General features: G+C 58.3%; 7 protein-coding genes across 7 annotated transcripts; 3 read left to right on the top strand and 4 right to left on the bottom strand.

The window, feature by feature from the left end:
• Positions 1–199: 199 nt before the first annotated feature.
• BKCO1_8000014 (lysosomal cobalamin transporter) lies at positions 200–2,109 on the top strand (the record flags this gene model as incomplete). Its single annotated transcript, XM_020279149.1, has 3 exons — positions 200–755; positions 810–1,817; positions 1,880–2,109. 3 exons carry the CDS (start codon positions 200–202, stop codon positions 2,107–2,109), a joined length of 1,794 nt encoding a protein of 597 aa, XP_020125716.1.
• A 1,884-nt stretch (positions 2,110–3,993) lies between these two features.
• Positions 3,994–4,721, bottom strand: BKCO1_8000013 (uncharacterized protein; the record flags this gene model as incomplete). The annotated part of the gene is made up of 2 exons (XM_020279148.1): positions 3,994–4,178; positions 4,265–4,721. 2 exons carry the CDS (start codon positions 4,719–4,721, stop codon positions 3,994–3,996), a joined length of 642 nt encoding a protein of 213 aa, XP_020125715.1.
• A 943-nt stretch (positions 4,722–5,664) lies between these two features.
• Positions 5,665–6,950, bottom strand: BKCO1_8000012 (uncharacterized protein; the record flags this gene model as incomplete). Its single annotated transcript, XM_020279147.1, has 3 exons — positions 5,665–6,508; positions 6,559–6,787; positions 6,848–6,950. The coding sequence occupies 3 exons, from the start codon at positions 6,948–6,950 to the stop codon at positions 5,665–5,667; spliced, it is 1,176 nt and encodes a 391-aa protein (XP_020125714.1).
• Positions 6,951–7,235: 285 nt separating this feature from the next.
• BKCO1_8000011 (disulfide isomerase) lies at positions 7,236–8,735 on the top strand (the record flags this gene model as incomplete). The annotated part of the gene is made up of 3 exons (XM_020279146.1): positions 7,236–7,385; positions 7,435–7,442; positions 7,502–8,735. 3 exons carry the CDS (start codon positions 7,236–7,238, stop codon positions 8,733–8,735), a joined length of 1,392 nt encoding a protein of 463 aa, XP_020125713.1.
• Positions 8,736–9,160: 425 nt separating this feature from the next.
• On the bottom strand, positions 9,161–10,036 carry BKCO1_8000010 (uncharacterized protein; the record flags this gene model as incomplete). The annotated part of the gene is made up of 3 exons (XM_020279145.1): positions 9,161–9,676; positions 9,825–9,909; positions 9,978–10,036. 3 exons carry the CDS (start codon positions 10,034–10,036, stop codon positions 9,161–9,163), a joined length of 660 nt encoding a protein of 219 aa, XP_020125712.1.
• Positions 10,037–11,712: 1,676 nt separating this feature from the next.
• Positions 11,713–14,725, top strand: BKCO1_800009 (interferon-induced gtp-binding protein mx; the record flags this gene model as incomplete). Its single annotated transcript, XM_020279190.1, has 4 exons — positions 11,713–13,782; positions 13,836–14,088; positions 14,231–14,458; positions 14,505–14,725. 4 exons carry the CDS (start codon positions 11,713–11,715, stop codon positions 14,723–14,725), a joined length of 2,772 nt encoding a protein of 923 aa, XP_020125742.1.
• A 1,120-nt stretch (positions 14,726–15,845) lies between these two features.
• Positions 15,846–16,901, bottom strand: BKCO1_800008 (dihydrodipicolinate synthase; the record flags this gene model as incomplete). Its single annotated transcript, XM_020279189.1, has 1 exon — positions 15,846–16,901. The coding sequence occupies one exon, from the start codon at positions 16,899–16,901 to the stop codon at positions 15,846–15,848; it is 1,056 nt and encodes a 351-aa protein (XP_020125741.1).
• Positions 16,902–18,284: the final 1,383 nt, after the last annotated feature.

Here is an 18,284-nt window from a genome sequence, read left to right as displayed (position 1 = left end):
GCTGTGGCTGTGGCTTTGGCGCACGTCCCCACGTCATCGTGAGCAGCTCAGCAAGCTCAGCAAGCTTCCCTCCGCTGCCCACATTCCGTCGGCCTGCTCAGCCCATCACGCGCAACACTTCTGCTTCGCTCTCCCCCAGTTTCCAACTGCTCCTCCCTCGCCAGCTTCCCGCGTCGCCTGCAGACGCAATTCCGCTGCAATGGCGCTCATCCAGACGAGCTTGATCTGGGTCGCGTACGCCGTCGCCATCGTCATCCTACTGGCCATCGCCGCCGTCTTCGTCTACATCTACCAGACCCCTCGCGACCGCGCCGCCTCCGTGACCACCGTATGCATCTTCACCGTGAGCGCCCTCTGGGCCACCATCCTGCTCATGCCCGTCGACATTGCCCTCACCTCGTCCACCAACGTTTCCAAGGAAGGCCGTCGCAAGGACTGGGCTACGCCCGACAAGGTTGACGACATTGTTTACACCCTGAAGATCGTGTACTATACTCTGTACTCGCTGGACGCTTTGCTGTGTCTTCTGATCGTCCCTTTCACCTACTTCTTCTACGAGGAGTACGACGAGGGTGCCGAAGCGGATGGCACGCAAACCATTGGCGGCCGCCTTTGGGGCGCCCTCAAGTACACCATCGCCTTGATTGTGTTGGTCGTAATCTTGTTCCTGGTTGGCTTCTTCGTGCCCGTGGCGAAGAGCACCAAGCACTCACACCTAGACTTGGACTATTTCAAGCATCTTTTGGCTGAGAATCGTAAGTCGTCCTTGCCGGTCAATCCTCACTAGCAGACTAATAACGCTGCATCAGATGGCGAGCGAGCCCTCACCTTCGCATTGGGTCTTTTGATCACCATTGGTACCGTTGTATACGTTCTCTACACGGCCGCCGGCCTTGCGCTACTGCCTGCAGTCATGATCAAGTCTGCTCCATCCATCTCCGCTCCGACATTGGCCGAAAACACCGCTTCGCAGCTCGAATCAAACCGTGAGCGTCAGAGACAGCTCGAGCGTCGCAACGAGGGCCGCGATGAGGGTTTGGATGCTCGCGATCGCCGCGAGCTTGAGTCTCTTGTGCGCGAGGAGCGCACTCTCGTCAGGCGGGAGCGTCTCGCGGCTGAGGCCAGCGGCCAGGAGCAAGGTTGGCTGATGAAGACCTGGATCAAGATTGAGGCCATCTTCAGACCCATCAAGCTTCTCGGCGGGCTCCTCCTCATGATCCTCGCCCTGTTGGTCTTCGTCTCCATGCTCATCACTGGCATCGACAAAGCCAAGAACTCCATCTGCAAAGCCGGATGTGGGTACGTGCTTGGTCACATCAACATTTTCCAGCCCGTCAACTGGATCTTCGTCCAGTCATCGAAGGTTTTCCCCATCGACTACATAATCTTCCTGCTACTTATTTTGTTCTTGTTCTCCGCATCGGTCGTTGGAATCGCCACCGTGGGCATCCGCTTCCTTTGGATCACTATCTTCCGCATCAGAAAGGGCCACACTAGCCCCCAAGCTCTTCTCCTGGCGACTGTCCTCCTGACGCTGATGGTTCTGGCCATCAACTATTCCGTTGCTATGATGATTGCGCCGCAATATGCCACTTTTGGCCCTCAGACCTATTGCGACCGTCCTGCCCAGCACCCAGGCGAGCAGCCGGATTGCTCGCAACACAAGAGTGCCATCAAGCCATGCACTGAGCTCGCGGAGAACCCTGTGGCGAAGGATGTCTGTACTCCTAGCGTGGCCACTACTTTCATCAACCGCGTGACGGTAAACTTCCCATTCTTTGGCGTGGTCGACTTCTGGGCCCAATTTGCTTTCCTTGGTAAGTTCTACTTGGAAAATATCTTTCCTGTTCCTTTGAATGATCGAGCTAACAGCCTCTAGCGGTCTACCTGATCGTCTTCATCACCATGTTGTTCCGTACTCCGAGACTCGACGAAGCTCAGCTTGATGCCGATCTCGAGGAAGAGGAAGAGGAAGGACTGCTGTCCAGCACTGGTAGCCGCTTCAACGCTACGTGGCAAGACATCACCGGCCGTTCCAAGGCCAGAGCGGCGACTTACGGTGCGACCGACAATGGGGGCCAATCCGAGGGAAGGGACACCAATTGGTGATCTTCTCTTGACCTTTACTCTCACTCTCATGAACCCGGACGAAAACAAAACTGCGTATGATGTAATGATTGATTACTTGTGTTTTTGCTTTTCCCGTTGCTATTCGTTTGGCTTTCCGTATGCGCATGATATCCCAAGGTGGTCCATATAGCCCTTTGTGAAGGATTTGGTGGTGGTGGTGGATATACATGAACTCTGCTATTGAAATTATTGCTCAAACATTCACGTGATACTATATCTATCCATGCTGCGAGTGTTGTCATGAACTACATAGAGCTCAGAGTCCCGCCTGTAAGCCTTCCAGTTAGCACATAGAGGTTGGGCGTATGAGGACAACACGGTTGGATTAAACTTGCGTCGGATATTGACGTAACACGAGGAGAAGCCCGCGGCTGAGGGTTCCTAGATAGTCTTGAGTGGTCTGTTGTAATATCGTCCGTCAAAACACGCAACGTGCACTGTAGTCGCGATTGGTAGTGAAGTGTTCTGGTAGCTCTTGCATATCAACAAGATCAAGCATCTCACTTACCTTTACGGGGCTCTCAATGTAGAGTCATCACAGCCGGACCGCTCTTTGAGGAAATCTGAAATCCTATCACTACTTCAAACCCGTGACAGCCCATCAGGCGTTGAATTTCTCGTCTAGCACTGTGGGTGCACCTCTATTAATATCGTAGTTCCTTCAGACTGAGACGAGTGGAACCGACCCCATCAACCGAGCCCAATCGACAGTGACAACCAGCCGTTCATCACCCAGAACATCCGTGACCTAAGCCGGGACCAATACATCCGCTGCTTCGTCATCGTCATCTGCTCGCTTTAAGATTCCCACGCGCACCATTACAATAGCGACTGCAACAGCTGCGGCAATCTTGAAGCCTGTTGTGTGGATTCAGTCAAATATTTCCTCTTCGCAGGCTCATGGTGCAACTGCAAAAAGAAAAAAAAAAGAGAGAAAAATTTTCTATTCGCCTCACTCACCTACAGCTGGACGGGTGGGAGGAGCGCTGGCCGCGTCGGCCAGAAGGGCGATGAACGGGCGCATGTTGACCGTGGTGGCAGCTGTCTTGTACGCTTTGGCTTTCGACGGCGGGATAGTCTCTGATGCGCAAGAGGGAAGCAAAGGGAGTGGATGCAATCCTTGATGATGCAAGCCTCCAGGCTGATGAAGGTGTTTTGGTTGGTCTCGAGGGCGGTCAAAGTCTCTGGAGTGGCTGACTCGTTGGATTGAAACCCTTCTTGAGAGTTCTCTGATGCCGTTGGAGGCCTCGGTGGTGCTCTGCCTCAATTTGCGTTGGCAACTGTGACCAAAGTGCAAATCTGGGTGTTGGTGACAAGGCGATGATGTAAAGTGAAAGAAAAATATTTGATTAATGTACGTCGGTAGTCGCCAAAAGGAGTAGTTGTTTAAGCGAGTAAATAGTAAGACAAACACACTGGATGAATGCCGGAAATCGGAGTGCGATGTAGAGTGTGCTGGGAGGGATTAGTGGCAGTCACAACTTCAGAGTCAGAGGCTCTCGGGCTAATATGTACGGAGTAAGGTATTCGGCCGCGGCGGTGCGTAACTTGAGAAAAATGGCTACCAATGGTCCGGTCCTTTTGTAATACAGTGGAATTTCAACGGAGAATAAGGTCACCACTTCAATGCATCGTTTGCGAGTCAGTTCGAAAGCCCATGTCAATGTTCCAATCGCAGGTTCTTCATTAAAGCTAAGAGAGGAGTAAACCAAAGTCTGCCTTGTAAAGAGAGTTGCAGACAGTTCTCTATCTCATGCTTGCTGGAGTTTCGGTGTTCCAGATTCCGATTTGCTTTTCCTTCGTGTTCTCATGAGTCTAGGCCTTTGTCGTGATAAAACATTTGCCAACCTTGTCATTCCAGCTTCAGAAGTGGAAGGACCGGTACGTGGAAATCCCTCCAACCGCAACACCGGCGTACAAGGCCAGCAAACAGCCAACGAGAATGGCAACGCCGTATCCGCCCATTCCAGCGCTCGTGAGGATGGCAAAGAGGCTTCCGGCCGCGACAGCTCCGCCGATGGATGACTGGATCGCCGCCGCAGCGGAACCTGTGTTGCGTGGGTCAGTCTCACTTTCACTGAACCACAACATTGGTGAGAACGCGCGAGATTGTTGTCTCTATCTTCACACTTACCAGCAACGACACCGGTGGCGGTGAAGCCAGCGGCGTGGAGGGCGACGGGAGGAACCACGATAGCCAAGATGATTGCGAGGACGATCAAGGCAGTAAGGTATGGATGCTTCTTGATCCAGTCGAGAACCTGGCGAATCTTATAGCGCAGTGTGCAGTGGGCGTCGAGAAGAAACCTCCTCAGCTTGCGGGGAGCTGTAGCGCTAAAAGCATTGAAGCTGTTCCTGATATTCACCGAAGCGTCCGAGATTTTTTTCACCACGGTGCTGGCGACAGTAGAGACGCCTTGAAACGCCTTGCGCGCGGTGGCTGAAATGGCGTTGAGAAAGTTCATCCTTGCGGGTGAGACAACGAGCGATCGAGCGAGTGGGTGCTGAGGTTGAGTGCGTGGGAGGTGGAAAGAGTAGAAGTCGACGTATTTAAGTTGCCAGTCAAGCAGTGAAGGGGAGAGGCGAAACATTTCGCCGGCCGGCGGCGCAGGTGGAAGCAAGTCCCGGTGAGAGTTATTGCAGGTGGGTCGTCCTGTTGTTGAAGTGAAGTTGACTGGAAACCGAGTCCTAGGTACCAACGCGGTACTGAAGTAAACAGTAGGAGCCTTTGCCCAGCAACTTTATGCGGATGCATCCTAGAGCTTTATCCGTGCACTTGGCTTACCATCACCAAGAGAATGGTGTAACCTTCACAAGACATGGGAAGGTAGAACCACGTGCCCCACACAGCGCAGCCCACCATCATCACCAGCACGAAGACCGCTCTTTCGCAACCAACCTGACCATAAGAGCAGTGCATTCTAGCATAGTATAGGAGGGCCTAAACATTCTATCAGTTACTAAACAAAGTATATCCGACCGGCACGCCCGTTTGCTTAGTCTACGACATCCCGCATTAGTTGTTTGCGTGCATTCAGTAAAGGCAGCAGTAGCGGTAGTGCATATGCTCGACACCTGCCCGCCAATCGTCTCTGGATCATCATGGTGCATTCCACCGTTTCGTCCGCCCATCCCAGACTCGTTACGCCGAATTGCCCCATCAGTGGGAGCAAAGACGATGATGTGACTCTCACCACCATACACTATCCGCTTTCTCACCGCAAAAAGCCCCAAGCCAGACTTCAAGCACCGCACAAGATGGGAAAAGTTACATATTTCTTATTTCCAAACATCCGCCCGCTTAAAACGTACGTATACTGTTCGAACAAACCAAAAAAAAAAAAATCAATCCTCTCGGGGTATCTCACATCTTACAGCAAGGGGGGAAAGGGTGGAAGGGCGGAAAAAATCAGCACACGAGAGGATCTACACCATACAAAATGAGAACCCACGCTCAAATCCAAAGGAAAGAAAAGAAAGAAAAAAAAGTGCACCCCGTCCGACCTGCATCAAGTCCCTCATGCTTCTCACCTCTCACCGCGCCCCAAGCGTCTCCAACGCAATCCTCAACTCCTTCACCGCCGTCGGCACGTCCTCGAAATTCAGCGCCGAAATCGCCCACTTCGCATGCTTCTGCGCCTGCATCACCGCGTCGTCGTCCGTCCTGTAGCTATCCGCACCCCAGGCCGTAGGCGGAGGTATGTTGGTCTGCGCGATAGGCGCCACGGGCTGCTGCTGCTGCTGCTGCTGCTGTTGCGGGGGCGGCGGTGCAAACGCCGTGGGCGCCGAGGGTTGGGGTGGTTGGTAGAAGTCTTTCGGATTGCCGTACTGGCCGTCGTCGGGGGCCGCCGGGGCGGGCGCGTCGTCCATTGCCTGCTCCGGCGCGGTGGGTAGGCTCGGGGCGGGGACCTCGGAGGTGAAGGTCGGCACGGCGGGGAAGTAGCCGCCGCCGACCGAGTTCTGGCGGGCCGGGTCCTGGTCCTGGTCCGGGTCCTCGGCTTCGAGCGGGGAGACGTTGTCGCCTGCGAAGGGTGGCTGCAAAGGCGGGGCGTTGGGCTCTTGGGAGGGTGATGGCGCGAAGGAAGGGGGCGCCGTCTCAACGGTTGGTTGCAGCGCCGACGAGGAAGCAGTGCCGTTTATACGCTGGACTTCGGGGTCGTTGGGGTCGAGCATGGGGGCGGACTCTTCGGGGGCGGGGGAGGGCTCTTGGATGGGATTCGACAGGTTCGGGTCCTCGCCGGCCTTGAGGGCTTTGGCGATGCGAAGGGCGTGGTACTTGGCGAATTTGGACTTGGCGGCGAGCTCGGGATCCAAGGGACCCCAGACGCCCATGAGGTCGAGAAAGGTGGCGGCGGCGCGGAAGGTGTCTGCTGTCTGACTGAGGGCACGTCAGCGGACAATTGGGTAGGGGCGGGTTTATGTGCGTACGCTGAAGCCTTGTTCGCGCGCACGGCGTTGTCGGCCCTCTGGAAGGTCTCGAGGGCAAACTGTTCGATGTAGACCTTGGCGGCAACGTCGTCGAGGATGGCGTCATTGTCGGCATGCTGGGCCTTGGTCTGCTCCAGCTTGTCCATCAGAGTGGTGGTGTACTGCATGCATTCTTCGTCGGCCGTGTGCAGGCCCTTGGCGATGATCTGGTTCACGATGAAATATTCGCCTGCAGGCCGGGGTTAGCTTGGCGGGGTGCAGCTGAGCGGCGCCGCGGCGGGGAGCTTACACCAGTAGGAGACGACGGGCTTGAACTTCTCGAGCTGGACGGCGCGCTGGGCAAAGCGGGTGATGTCGGCGGGCTTGAGGCCCTGGGGTATATTGGAGGTCATGGCGGGGATTGCGGGTGTCTGGTGGGGAGTGGGATGAGGCGGGTGCCTGACGTTGTGGTGCTGAGAGCGGCTGACCGCCTGGAGCTCTGGCCACCTCGAAGCGGCGGGAGATGCGCACATGCGCCTTCGCGAACCCCCGCGAATCGATTAGCGCCACTGAGGCCAGCTTGCACGTTTGCATAATCCCGAGCTTTATTATTGCTCAGCTGCCGCCGCTTCTTGCTCGCTCCTCACGATCCCGCTCTCGCTCCACTCCTGCGCCTCGTCTGCAGCTTCCCGTCCGCCATGGTGTCCCACAAGGCATTGGCCGCCGCTGCGGCTGCCTTCTTCCTCTCCTCGCCCGCCCTCGCTGGCATGTACCCCAAGAACTCCCCGGTCCTGCAGGTGGAAGCAAAGGACTACAACAGCCTCATTGCGAAGTCAAACCACACTTCTGTAAGTTCGACCCGGCGACGTCACTGGAATGTTGCTAACGACGCGCCAGATTGTCGAGTAAGCCGCCGATATAGTCGCGACACCACTTGGTCCTAGCTTCTAACCCCAGCAACTAGATTCTACGCGCCCTGGTGCGGCCACTGCCAGAACCTGAAGCCTACGTACGAGAAGGTCGCCAAGAACCTCGCCGGGCTCGCCAAGGTCGCCGCCATTGACTGCGACGACGACGTTAACAAGCGCCTTTGCGCCGAGATGGGCGTCGGCGGCTTCCCCACCCTCAAGATTGTGCGCCCAGGCAAGAAGCCGGGCAAGCCGGTGGTGGAGGACTACAAGGGTGCGAGGAGCGCAAAGGCCATCGTCGACGCCGTCGTGGAGAAGATCCCCAACCACGTCAAGCGCGTGACCGACAAAGAGTTCGACGACTTCCTGAACGAGGACAAAGCTGGCGCGAAGGCCATTCTGTTCACCGAGAAGGGCGTCACGAGCGCGCTCCTGCGGTCTCTGGCCATTGACTTCCTGGGAAGCGTTCAGGTCGCTCAGATCCGCAACAAGGAGAAGAAGGCCGTCGAGACTCTCGGTGTTGACAAGTTCCCCGCCTTGGTTCTGCTCCCTGGCGGCGACAAGGAAGCCATCATTTACGACGGTGAGCTGAAGAAGGAGCCCATGGTCGAGTTCCTCTCCCAGGTCGCTTCACCGAACCCTGATCCTGCCCCAGCGAAGCCCAAGGCGGACAAGAACGGTAAGAAGGAAGCCAAGAAGGAGACCAAGAAGGAGGAGGAGCCCGTCACGTCCGACGAGGATAAGCCCGTTGATGTCACAGACTCTGGTCCACAACTCCTCATGCTTGATACCGAAGAGCTTCTTCAAAAGGAGTGTCTGTCCACAAAGTCACACAACTGTATTTTGGCCCTTCTCCCTTCGAGGACCGACGCCAAGGAGCCGCTGCCTGAACAGGCGCAGCTAGCGCTCGCATCCCTGACTGAAGTCATCAAGAAGCATACCAAGGGAGGCCACCGCCTGTTCCCCGTGTTCACCGCTCCTATCAACAACGAGGGTGCTGCTAAGCTCCGGAAGGAGCTCGGCTTGAACGAAAAGGACTTCGAGCTGATCGTTACGAACTCTAAGAAGTCTTGGTGGAAGCACTACTCGGGCAGCGACTATTCTCAAAAGAATGTCGAAGACTGGATCGACGCCATCAAGATGGGTGAGGGTAAGAAGGAGAAGCTGCCGCAGAGCGTCATCATTGAGTCCAAGGAGGAAGTCAAGGTAGACGCCGAACAGCAGCCTATCAAGATCGAGGTTGAGGAGATCGTTGAGGAGAATGCTGCTCCGGAACACGGAGAATTGTAGGTCCAAATACAGATACGATGGGCGGTTTTGGAGCAACACTATGTAGTGAATGAAAATGTATATCTTTTTTCCTGTTTTGGTCTCCCAATCCGCAGTTTCGTTGTGCAAACCATTGGATGCGTTGAACTTGTTCAATCCTTAGGTAAGAGTCCACGTGGCAGACTTTTGATAGTGCGCGTTGCCTGACTGATACGGGCTGGAGACAGGATTCACTGCTCTACATGCCCAAGTACCCACTGCTACACTGTTGATGGGTTCAGACAGCAATGCCTCGCATTGTCTCTCCTCTCCCTGCATACTACCAAAATTCAATGCTCATTCCCATAAGAACGTAACCAATATTCACCTCAGACACAAGCAGACCAAAAAAAAAGGATGAAGGCTAACTACTCAACACCTCTACATTTCTTCTTCCAGACCTCCATCTAGATCTCTTTCTCCACCTCCTCCTGCTCCTCCGTACTCCCCACCTTATGCAGCGGGTGCCCATCAACAGCCGCCGTCGTCGACGAGACAACACCAACAGCATCATCCCCCTTCTTCTTCTTCTCCTCCACCTCCCTACACCTCCTCGCCAAATCCGTAACATGCTCGTCCCGACTCTCCGCACTCAGCTCCAGCAGCGCGTGCTCGAGCATATACAAATACTCCTTGTTCTCGCCGCTCGGCCCCACGCTGCGCACAATGTGCTCAGCCAGCCCCTGCGGGTCCTGCGGGCCCACGAACTGCGGGTTCTCCGGGAGGCCGATGTAGACGAGGCAGCGGATGGGTTTGCTGTTCGCGGCGGCGGAGGCGGCGGCGGAAGAAGAAGGGTGGAAGGGCGTGTATTGGATGCTGTACCCGTTGATCTCGCGGATGTCGAGGTAGTCGCGGACCGAGGCGGCGTGCGAGGCCGGGATGTGGTATGCTGCGCCCCAGACCTTCTCGGCGGGGGCGTCGTGCTAGTGGGGGCGGAAAGGGTCACGAGGTTAGGTGCTTCTTCTTCTTGTTTTGCTTTCGATGTTTTCATGTTTGCCGCGCTGTGCTGTGCCATGCCGTGCTTGTGCATGCGGGGGCGCGCGCGCGCGTGTGTGTATGTGGATAACGTACGTGGTCGGTCAATGTCTCCCAGTGGGCGCGGTCGATCAGCGTCGCGACCCTACCTGGCGCTTCGGGGGTGCCGCGGTGGTCTTGGCTGGAGTTCGGTCAGGCCGGGTGGTTCTGCGTTGGCAAGGATGGAAGGGAGGGGCTGGGGGCGCGTACCTCGCCTGCAATGCGGCCGTTATCTCTCTCTGCTCTCGTCCGTAGTGCTTCTGAAACATGTTTTGCCGCGCGTTGCTATACTTTTTCTTCTCCGCCTGCGCCGCAGCATCCGCTCAGGCTGCTGCGGGACGTACCTGCCAAAAGCGTCGGACATAGCCCTCGATGTAGCCTGGGAGGCGCTGGTCTGCAGGGAGGTTCACGGGTGGCTCAGCATTCGCGGCGGAGGTGGTGGGCGTTCATGGCGGGGGAAGTGCGTGTGTACCATAGTGTGGTGGAGGCTTCCATATCAGGCTTCTGCAGGTTTACAAGTGGTTAGGCAGGTGGGACGAAGGAACGCGGTGAGCCGGGCGCCTACCCGTAGCCAAAGAGCCAAAAATCCTCGGGCGGTTCGCTCATGGCTGGCGGTTTGGGATGTGGTGGAGGGGAGCTGCAGCGGCTCAGCCACCCGAAGTTCGCTTGACGCGCCAAACCAACGACCCACGTCATCCCGCACGCGGCGCACGCCTTCCCCGGACCTCCGACGACGCCTCTGCATCTCAACACCACACCTCGCGCATTCAGTGCCATCAGCTTTTATCCATTGCATTGTCGGGCTACACAGTTTCCGTTGGAATTGCGCTTTGATCTCGTTCAGCTGCACTCCATCCATAAGCGCCGCCACGGGAAGCCTGCCAGATGCTCTCCATCAATTCGTCGATGCGGCACAGCAAGGCAGTGCACGGCCCTGGTCTTGATAGCCCTTAGAAGCGTAGAGGCTGCAGTATCTCCTTCTCCCTGTACCGACCCAGCGGAACGCGTTTGATCTACCGAGATGCCGATGTTTGCCTGCTATTAGGCGCCCGTTGCCTGGCTAGCGGATCCTGAGGTGATTTGCTGGTGCGGCACAGCACTTTTCGCCCCCAGACGTTTCCGGGAAAGATCGAGGCCAAGCAAAAATGCAATCAAGATCAGGAGACGCAGTGCAGCAACCGTCCGGTCTGGCGACGGAGTACTTGCATGTGTAATTCTGCCTTCAATGCCAACATCAGTTTGTGAATAAGAAGCTTTGCAAACCCCAATTGTCTTCGTCCCGCCGTCGCTAAGATAGAACGAGGAAACAATACACTACACATCCGCGTGCTTTGCCGCGCTAGCCCCATATCCGAAGACCTGACACGGTCCGACTGCGGAGCCGTCAGTAGCAGCCCCTGCAGGAAGGAGCATCGGACGGCTATTTCAGCTCTACGGCTAACGAACTGACCTCGTTGACGCCGTTATCGCCCTCTCAAGGCTATCAATCATCCACTCTTGGAGCTGACGACCCTGGAAGGGATCAGATCAGATATCGCCTTGTGGATACATTCCACAAGTCGGCAAAAACTGCGTGTGGCTAGTATCTCCGCCCAGTCTCGACTATGCCTTGCTGCCTGACTTTCGCGGATGCTGAATGGATACCAAGAAGCCAGTGGCTATGTAGCAGCCCCCTGGAACCTCCATGGGTGAGGGTAGTAGCCTAATAATAGCATGGGTGCATGCCCCTCTTCCCAAGCTACACCTGACATCGCTCACCAGGTTTCATCCACGCTATCAAGCTCGTGCGCGGTGATCCATGAGTATAAAGTAAGTGTTCGCTGGACTCAACGCTGATGGAACCAAAGCAATTTCGTTTACTGCACTTCCACTCTTGATCATCGTTCTTGTTTTTTTTATCTGAACTCTTTTTGAACATTGCATGTCATATTTCTCCAGCCCTGTCATGTCTGCGTACGGCACACCTACTCTTGGGCCCGTTGCAGACACTCCTCCTTATTCACCAGAGACTCTCGCCACTTATCTCAACGAGGTCAAACTCGACGAGCCAGACGTGGAGATGAAGACTGTTTCTCTAGAAGACACAGCACTTGGCCAACTCCAAAATGGCGATCAAGCCAACCTCCTCGACGTCATCGACGAGCTCCGCGGCCACGGCATCAGCAAGCACATCGACCTCCCGCAACTGATCGTCTGCGGCGACCAATCCTCCGGCAAAAGCTCCCTCCTCGAAGCCATCACGCACCTCCCCTTCCCCTCGAAAGACGGCATCTGCACCACCTTCGCGACGGAAGTCGCCCTGCGCCGCTCGCCCCGCCGCTCCATCAAAATCAGCATCATCCCGGGGCCCTCTCGCAGCGACGCCGACAAAGACCGCCTCAAGCGCTTCACCGCCACCTTCACCAACCCGTCCGACTTCCCCGCCCTCATCGAAGACGCCAAGAAGTGCATGAACGGCACCTCGTCCCCGTCCCCCGACTCCCCAACAACGCCACCAGCCAACAAATCCATCAACGACGACGTCCTCCACCTCGACATCTCGGGCCCCAGCTGGCCCCCGCTCACCATCGTCGACCTCCCCGGCCTCATCCACACCCAAGCGCGCGGCCAAACCGCCGCCGACGTCCGCACCGTCCGCCGCCTCACGCAGTCGTACGCCTCCAACCCGCGCTCCGTCATCCTCGCCGTCGTCGCCGCCAACTACGACCACGCCAACCAGGCGGTGCTGGGGCTCGCGCGCGAGGCCGACCCCTCGGGCCGCCGCACGCTCGGCATCGTCACCAAGCCGGACCGCGTCGTCGTCGGCGGCGAGGACGAGCGCGGCGTCGTGCGGCTGGTCAAGAACGCCGAGCACGAGCTGCGGCTGGGCTGGCACGTCGTCAAGAACCGCGACCACGCCATGCGCGACGCGTCGTCCGACGAGCGCGACCGCGCCGAGCGCGACTTCTTCGCCAACGGCGTCTGGGCCAGCGTGGTCAAGGCGCACGTCGGCGTCGACGCGCTGCGCGCGCGGCTGGGCGCCATCCTGCTGCGGCAGATCAGGACGGAGCTGCCGGTGCTGCAGGAGGAGATCAGGAAGGGGGTGCGGGAGTGCGAGGAGGGGCTGGCGCGGATGGGCGAGCCGCGGGAGAGCGCAAGGGACCAGAGGGCGTATCTGGTGGAGATCAGCAAGACGTTTGAGCGGCTGACGCTGGATGCGGTGCGCGGGACGTATCGGAACGAGTTCTTCACGCTGCCGACGGAGGAGGAGGCGCAGCCGCGGCGGCTGCGGGCCGTCGTGCAGAACGCCAACGAGGAGTTTGCGTTCGTGATGCAGAAGTACGGGCACAGCAGCACCATCGTCAACAGCGCCACCGAGGCGGAGCCCAGCTACAAGCGCGTCTCGTCGTCGCACAACGGCGCGTCCGGGTGCTGGTCCCCGCTCGAGAACTCGGCCCCCGCGCCGAGGATCACGCTGCGCTCCGACTTCATCGAGGAGATCAAGGAGAAGGAGCGCAGCCGTCGTGGCTGCGAGTTGCCCGGCATGTACAACCCGCTCCTCGTGTGCGACATCTTCCGCGAGCAGGCCAGGCCGTGGGAGGTGATTGTGAAGGAGCACGCCGACATCATCTGGCACGCCGCGCTCGGCTTCCTGGAGACGCTGCTCGGGTCGCTGACCGAGGGGCACACGAACTACGCGCTCTTGGAAGACCACATCCAGCCGATCATGGACGCGAAGAGGAAGGAGCTTTTCACGAAGATCGAGGAGCTCTTGAGGCCGTATAAGTCGGAGCATCTGATCACGTATCATCCCCTGTTTCGCGAGTCGATGCAGCAGCTTAGGTCCAAGAAGCTGCAAAGCGACGTTTCGTCGCGTCTAGGGCGTTGGTATGGCGCGGATATGTCGGCGGCGATCCAGACGTCGCCGGAAAAGATTGTAAATGCGCTGAATATCACGTCGGGGGGGCATGGGGACGTCGACGAAGGCGAGTCCGCTTCGGAGGAGCTGCTGTATTGCATGGAGGCTTTTTATAAGGTATGTCTGGAGACTTTTGGTTGCGGCTGGGAACCTGGCTAATGGGATCAAAGGTTGCTCTCCACACTTTCATCGACAATGCGGCCACTCTCGCCGTGGAAAGCTGTCTTGTCTCTTCGCTTCCCGACATCTTCTCGCCGGGAGTCGTGTCGGCCATGGATGACGAAACGCTGGCGAACTTGGCCTCTGAGTCGGAGGAGACAAGGAGGGAGCGTTCGACGCTTCAGGAGCGGTTGAGAAATTTGAAAGAGGGGGCGAGGATTGTGGGAAGGCATGCCCGTCAGGCGCCGCCGCCACCACCACAAGGTAGGTAGTTCTATGTCAGCGAAATGTACATCCTTCTTCCTTTCTCCAACATGAGACCTTGTACACAAGCCTTTATCCTGAGGTGCCATCTTTCGACTTGCCTGAGCGTAGCTATTCGTCGCAATGCTAAATCATTCCGCAGAAGCACCTCGAAAGCCTGCAGCCAGAACGACGAGGCGCACACCTCACGCTCCAGCGACGCCACAACCTACTCCACAACCTACTCCAGCGCGAAAGTCCGCGCCCTTTCCGACCTGTGAGTCCGAGTCTTCGAGCAGCACGTCATCGCCCGTTATGCCAGCATCCGTTCCCTCGGACGCGACATTGGCAGTGCCAACGCCCCCCACAAGCTCTCCGGAAGGCCACCGGGGTAGGTAATGCCACCCGAAAACAAAACCATTGTCGTTTTTGCACAGAAGCTGATCCGAAGCTCGGGCTCTCAGAAAACACGCGAAACCAGCCTCCCCCTCCTCCAAGGAGAAAATGGTCGCCCGAAAACTTTTCCGGCCCAGGGGGACCTGATTGGCACAGTATCCTGGGCGAAATAGATGATTACTGCAATGGCGTCAGAGCCCCAGCGATGACGTCGTCTGCCGGTGTGCCGCGGGTTTCTGTCGAGGACGATGAGGAGTTGTGATTGTTTCTGCTGCTTTGATGCTTGTATCTGTTTTATGTCGTCCGTCGTCGTCGTCGTCGTCGTCGTCGTCGTCGTCGTCGTCTGGAACTTTTGTGTCTTGAAATACGGGAAGCAGTGGGTTGCGGAAGATATCTTGATTTCATGTTGAAAAAGATGCCATGACCCTTGCGTACAAGGATAGCTGGAGTTCAATCTAGATGTGGGGGTCGTACATCTAGCAAGACTTACTTACCTAGAAACTGTCAGTCCACTAGGGACCCCAGTAGGGCGGTCACAGCTGTTCCCCAAGCTTTCTTGTGGCAAACCGTGCAGGATGGCCCTTGTATGATTGAAAGCCTCATGGATTACCTTCTCATATACACGGATGGCCGCCAGCCGAATTCCCTTTAGACGGCCACATGCCATCTATCAAGAGAAAAGTGCTAAGCTTCCCCTACGACTGACTCTACGCCACTAAATTTCTCGAAGCCCGTTGCCCGACCCTTCAATAAGTCCACCGCTCCGCGTTCTTGCCGGAACGCGCAAGATATAAGACACGTCACATTTCCATTTCTCCCCCCCACTCTCCTCCGGTACGTACGTCTACTTTGCCACAACGGGACGGACGGGTCCCCTTATCCTTTTCGCCACGCGGGGCGAACAATTAACCCACCCTTACCCCATGAATCCCTCCGCGCGGTTTCCCGATTCAGTAAGATCTCCCGTTAGCTGCAGATATGCAGATATCAACCATGCACACCATGTCACTCTGTCGAGTTTCAGAGCGAGTAGGGATGCGATGTGATATTGTGGAACTGCGGAGATTATTGACTCCCCTTTTTCTTCGGCATGCTGGAAAGGGAACACCTGAAGATTCCATACCCGAAGCGCCACTTCATGCGTCGAAGAGGATAGCAAAGGGGGGAGCAAGGGCGAAGAAACCAGGAATACGGTGCAAACAATGAACTACGCTTCGAGTCGAAAAAAAGAAAAAAACTCATTCGCTACCATGACATCGCCGCGGCGGCGGCGGCGACGACGACGACAACGCACGTCAGAAGATGGATAGGACCAGCCTTGAAGAAACAACGTCGAACAAAGGCCGGGAAAAGGAAAAACCTAGTACCCCTCCCTCCCGCCCTCACAGCCCCTTCTCCACCTCGACCAACTCCTCAAACAACCCCTTCCACCTCGCCGCCTCCTCCTTCCCGGGCCTCGGCAACGGCTTCCGCGCGTAACCCCCATACCCAAACCACGACGCCAACGCGCTCTTCGTCCCCACCACGCCGCCCTGAATGGCGCCCCAATCGCCCCTCGCGACCACGGCCTGCAGCTCCCGCGCCGCCTCCAGCTCGCCGCGCTCGTACAGCGTCACCAGCCGCACGCAGGCCTTGGGCGCGACGTTCGCCAAGCCGGCAATCACGCCGCTGCCGCCCGCGACCAGCGTCTGCAGCGTGAAGTCGGCGCTGCCGCCGGCGCAGAGGAATCCCGATCCCGTGCGCCCCCCGGTGGTGGTGGCGGCGGTGGCGGCGGCGACGCGCGCCAGCTTGCCCGTGTTGCCGCACGTCAGCTTGACGCCGACGATGTTGGGGTGGGCGCGGGCGAGCGCGACGATGGCGTCCGACGAGAGGTCGAGGCCGCCCGCCGCGCCCGGGTAGTTGTATATCAGGACGGGCACGGGCGAGGCGGCGGCGACGTCGCCGAAGAAGGTGGCGACGGTGCCGGTGGCGCTGCCGGCGGCGAAGAGCCCCTGGTAGTACGCGGGGGGCAGGATCAACGCGTAGTCGCCGCCCGAGGCGTGCGCGTCGCGGCAGAGTTGGATGGTTTCGCGCGTGGATTGCGCGCCGCAGCCGACGAGGACGGGCAGCGAGGTGAAGCCGGCGGCGTCGAGGGCGGAGCGGGTGGTTTGGGTGATGAGGTTGCGTTCTTCGCGGGAGAGGTGGACGGCTTCGCCGTTGGAGCCTTGGGTGGTGAGGCCCGCGACGCCGGCCTGGGCGAGGCGCACGGCGTGCGAGGCGGTGGTGGGGACGTCGATGTCTTCGGTGACGGGGTCGAAGAAGGCGGGGGTGGGGACGTAGACGCCTGGCGGGAGGGGCCGGCGGCCGGTGGTGTTGGTGATGGCGGGTTGTTGGACGGCGCCGGCGGTCATGGTGGCGTGGTTTCCGCTGGAGGGCGGGGTGTCTTGGTGGGGAGACATGGTGGTCCAGATGTTAATGTGGTTTTATAATATGGCGAGATCAGGGCGGCGAAGAGCAAGCCGGCGCAGAGCTCGCGGGGTCGGCACGAATGGGGCAATTGATATACGTCTGGAGACGCGTGGGATAAATAGCTGTGTAGGCAGAGAGCGGAGTGGAGTGGAAATAAATAGCCGACCGGGGAGCAGGCATAGGCAGGCGCAGGGCAGGCGAGGGCAGGCGAGGGCAGGCATAGGGCAGGCATAGGGCAGGCTCGAGACGGCGTGGGGGTTGCAGTGTCGAGGTCGGACCGGACACGGCAGCAGCGGACAGGAGGGCAGCCATGGCGGGAGGCGACGGTGGCCTACGGATCAGGCACCAGGCCAATCGGGAGAGTCAGCGAGCAGGCGGGTGGTGTTGAGGGTTGGAGCGTGGGCGGGGATTGGCGGTGGTGCGGAGCGTGGTGCGGGACCACTTAGCGTGGGGGTCGCCTGGCCCAGCTCGTCTGATATCATGGAGCTGTCACCGCAAGACGCGAGGCTCGCGCTGGCTGCTGCTTGTTTCCTGCTGTCATGGGCGTGCATCGTAGGGCACAGCCGGGCACAGCAGTGCACAGGGCGCGCGTCATGGGACCGGGCGGGGTGATACGGACGCGGTGGACGCGTGCATCGGTGCTGAGATCTCGGAATGCGCGGGGATGCGGAGGCAGACGAGCAGACGAGTGCTTGTTGTTCCTGGCAGCCGCGCAGCCGCGCAGCCTCCACCGACGACCCCCACGCGTCGCCACGCCCACAGCACCGCACCACCTTAGCCTCAACCACGGCCAGCAACCTTGCTCGGCCCCGTGTGCGCCCTGCCGATGTGCACACCATCCGTCCGTCTGTCCCGAGCCGGCCCCGTCGTTACTTCCGGACGTCGCATCAGCCTGGCTAACGGCTTCCGCTGCTCACCAGCCTCATGCACCCCTCGGCTCCGTGTGACGCCTGACCGGCATGCTCGATAGTCCTATGTTGGCTGCTGCGCCCGCGTCGAGCTGGGAGGAGAGAGGAGGCCAGAGGCTCGAAGCACGGCCAGAACCAGACAGCCTACCCCACAGCTCCGCATTCCCCGGCTAGGCTTCAACCAGGCGGCAACCACCCCCCAGAGCTAATCATTCTTCACTGCTGCTGCTGCTTTGCCAGACGGACCGCGGGAATTGGTGGGCAGACTGGCATCCTTGCCATGTGCCGGAGAGATTCCAGTCCATGTGGCGGATGTGAGCCGTCCAACGTGCGTGCTGAGCTTGGCATGCTCCATCCCGCGCGAATCGTTGATTTTGAAAGGGTAATGGTTACTCGATGGACGCAAAAGGATCAGTGATATGGCGTCCTCGATCCAAACACCACCAGAACGACGCTCCGCATCGC

This window comes from Diplodia corticola (genome assembly GCF_001883845.1).
Source record: "Diplodia corticola strain CBS 112549 chromosome Unknown scaffold80, whole genome shotgun sequence".
In the NCBI taxonomy this organism is placed as follows: Eukaryota; Fungi; Ascomycota; class Dothideomycetes; order Botryosphaeriales; family Botryosphaeriaceae; genus Diplodia; species Diplodia corticola.
The sequence above is the reverse complement of the archived record's forward strand: the minus strand, read 5'-3'. Positions and strand labels throughout refer to the sequence as shown.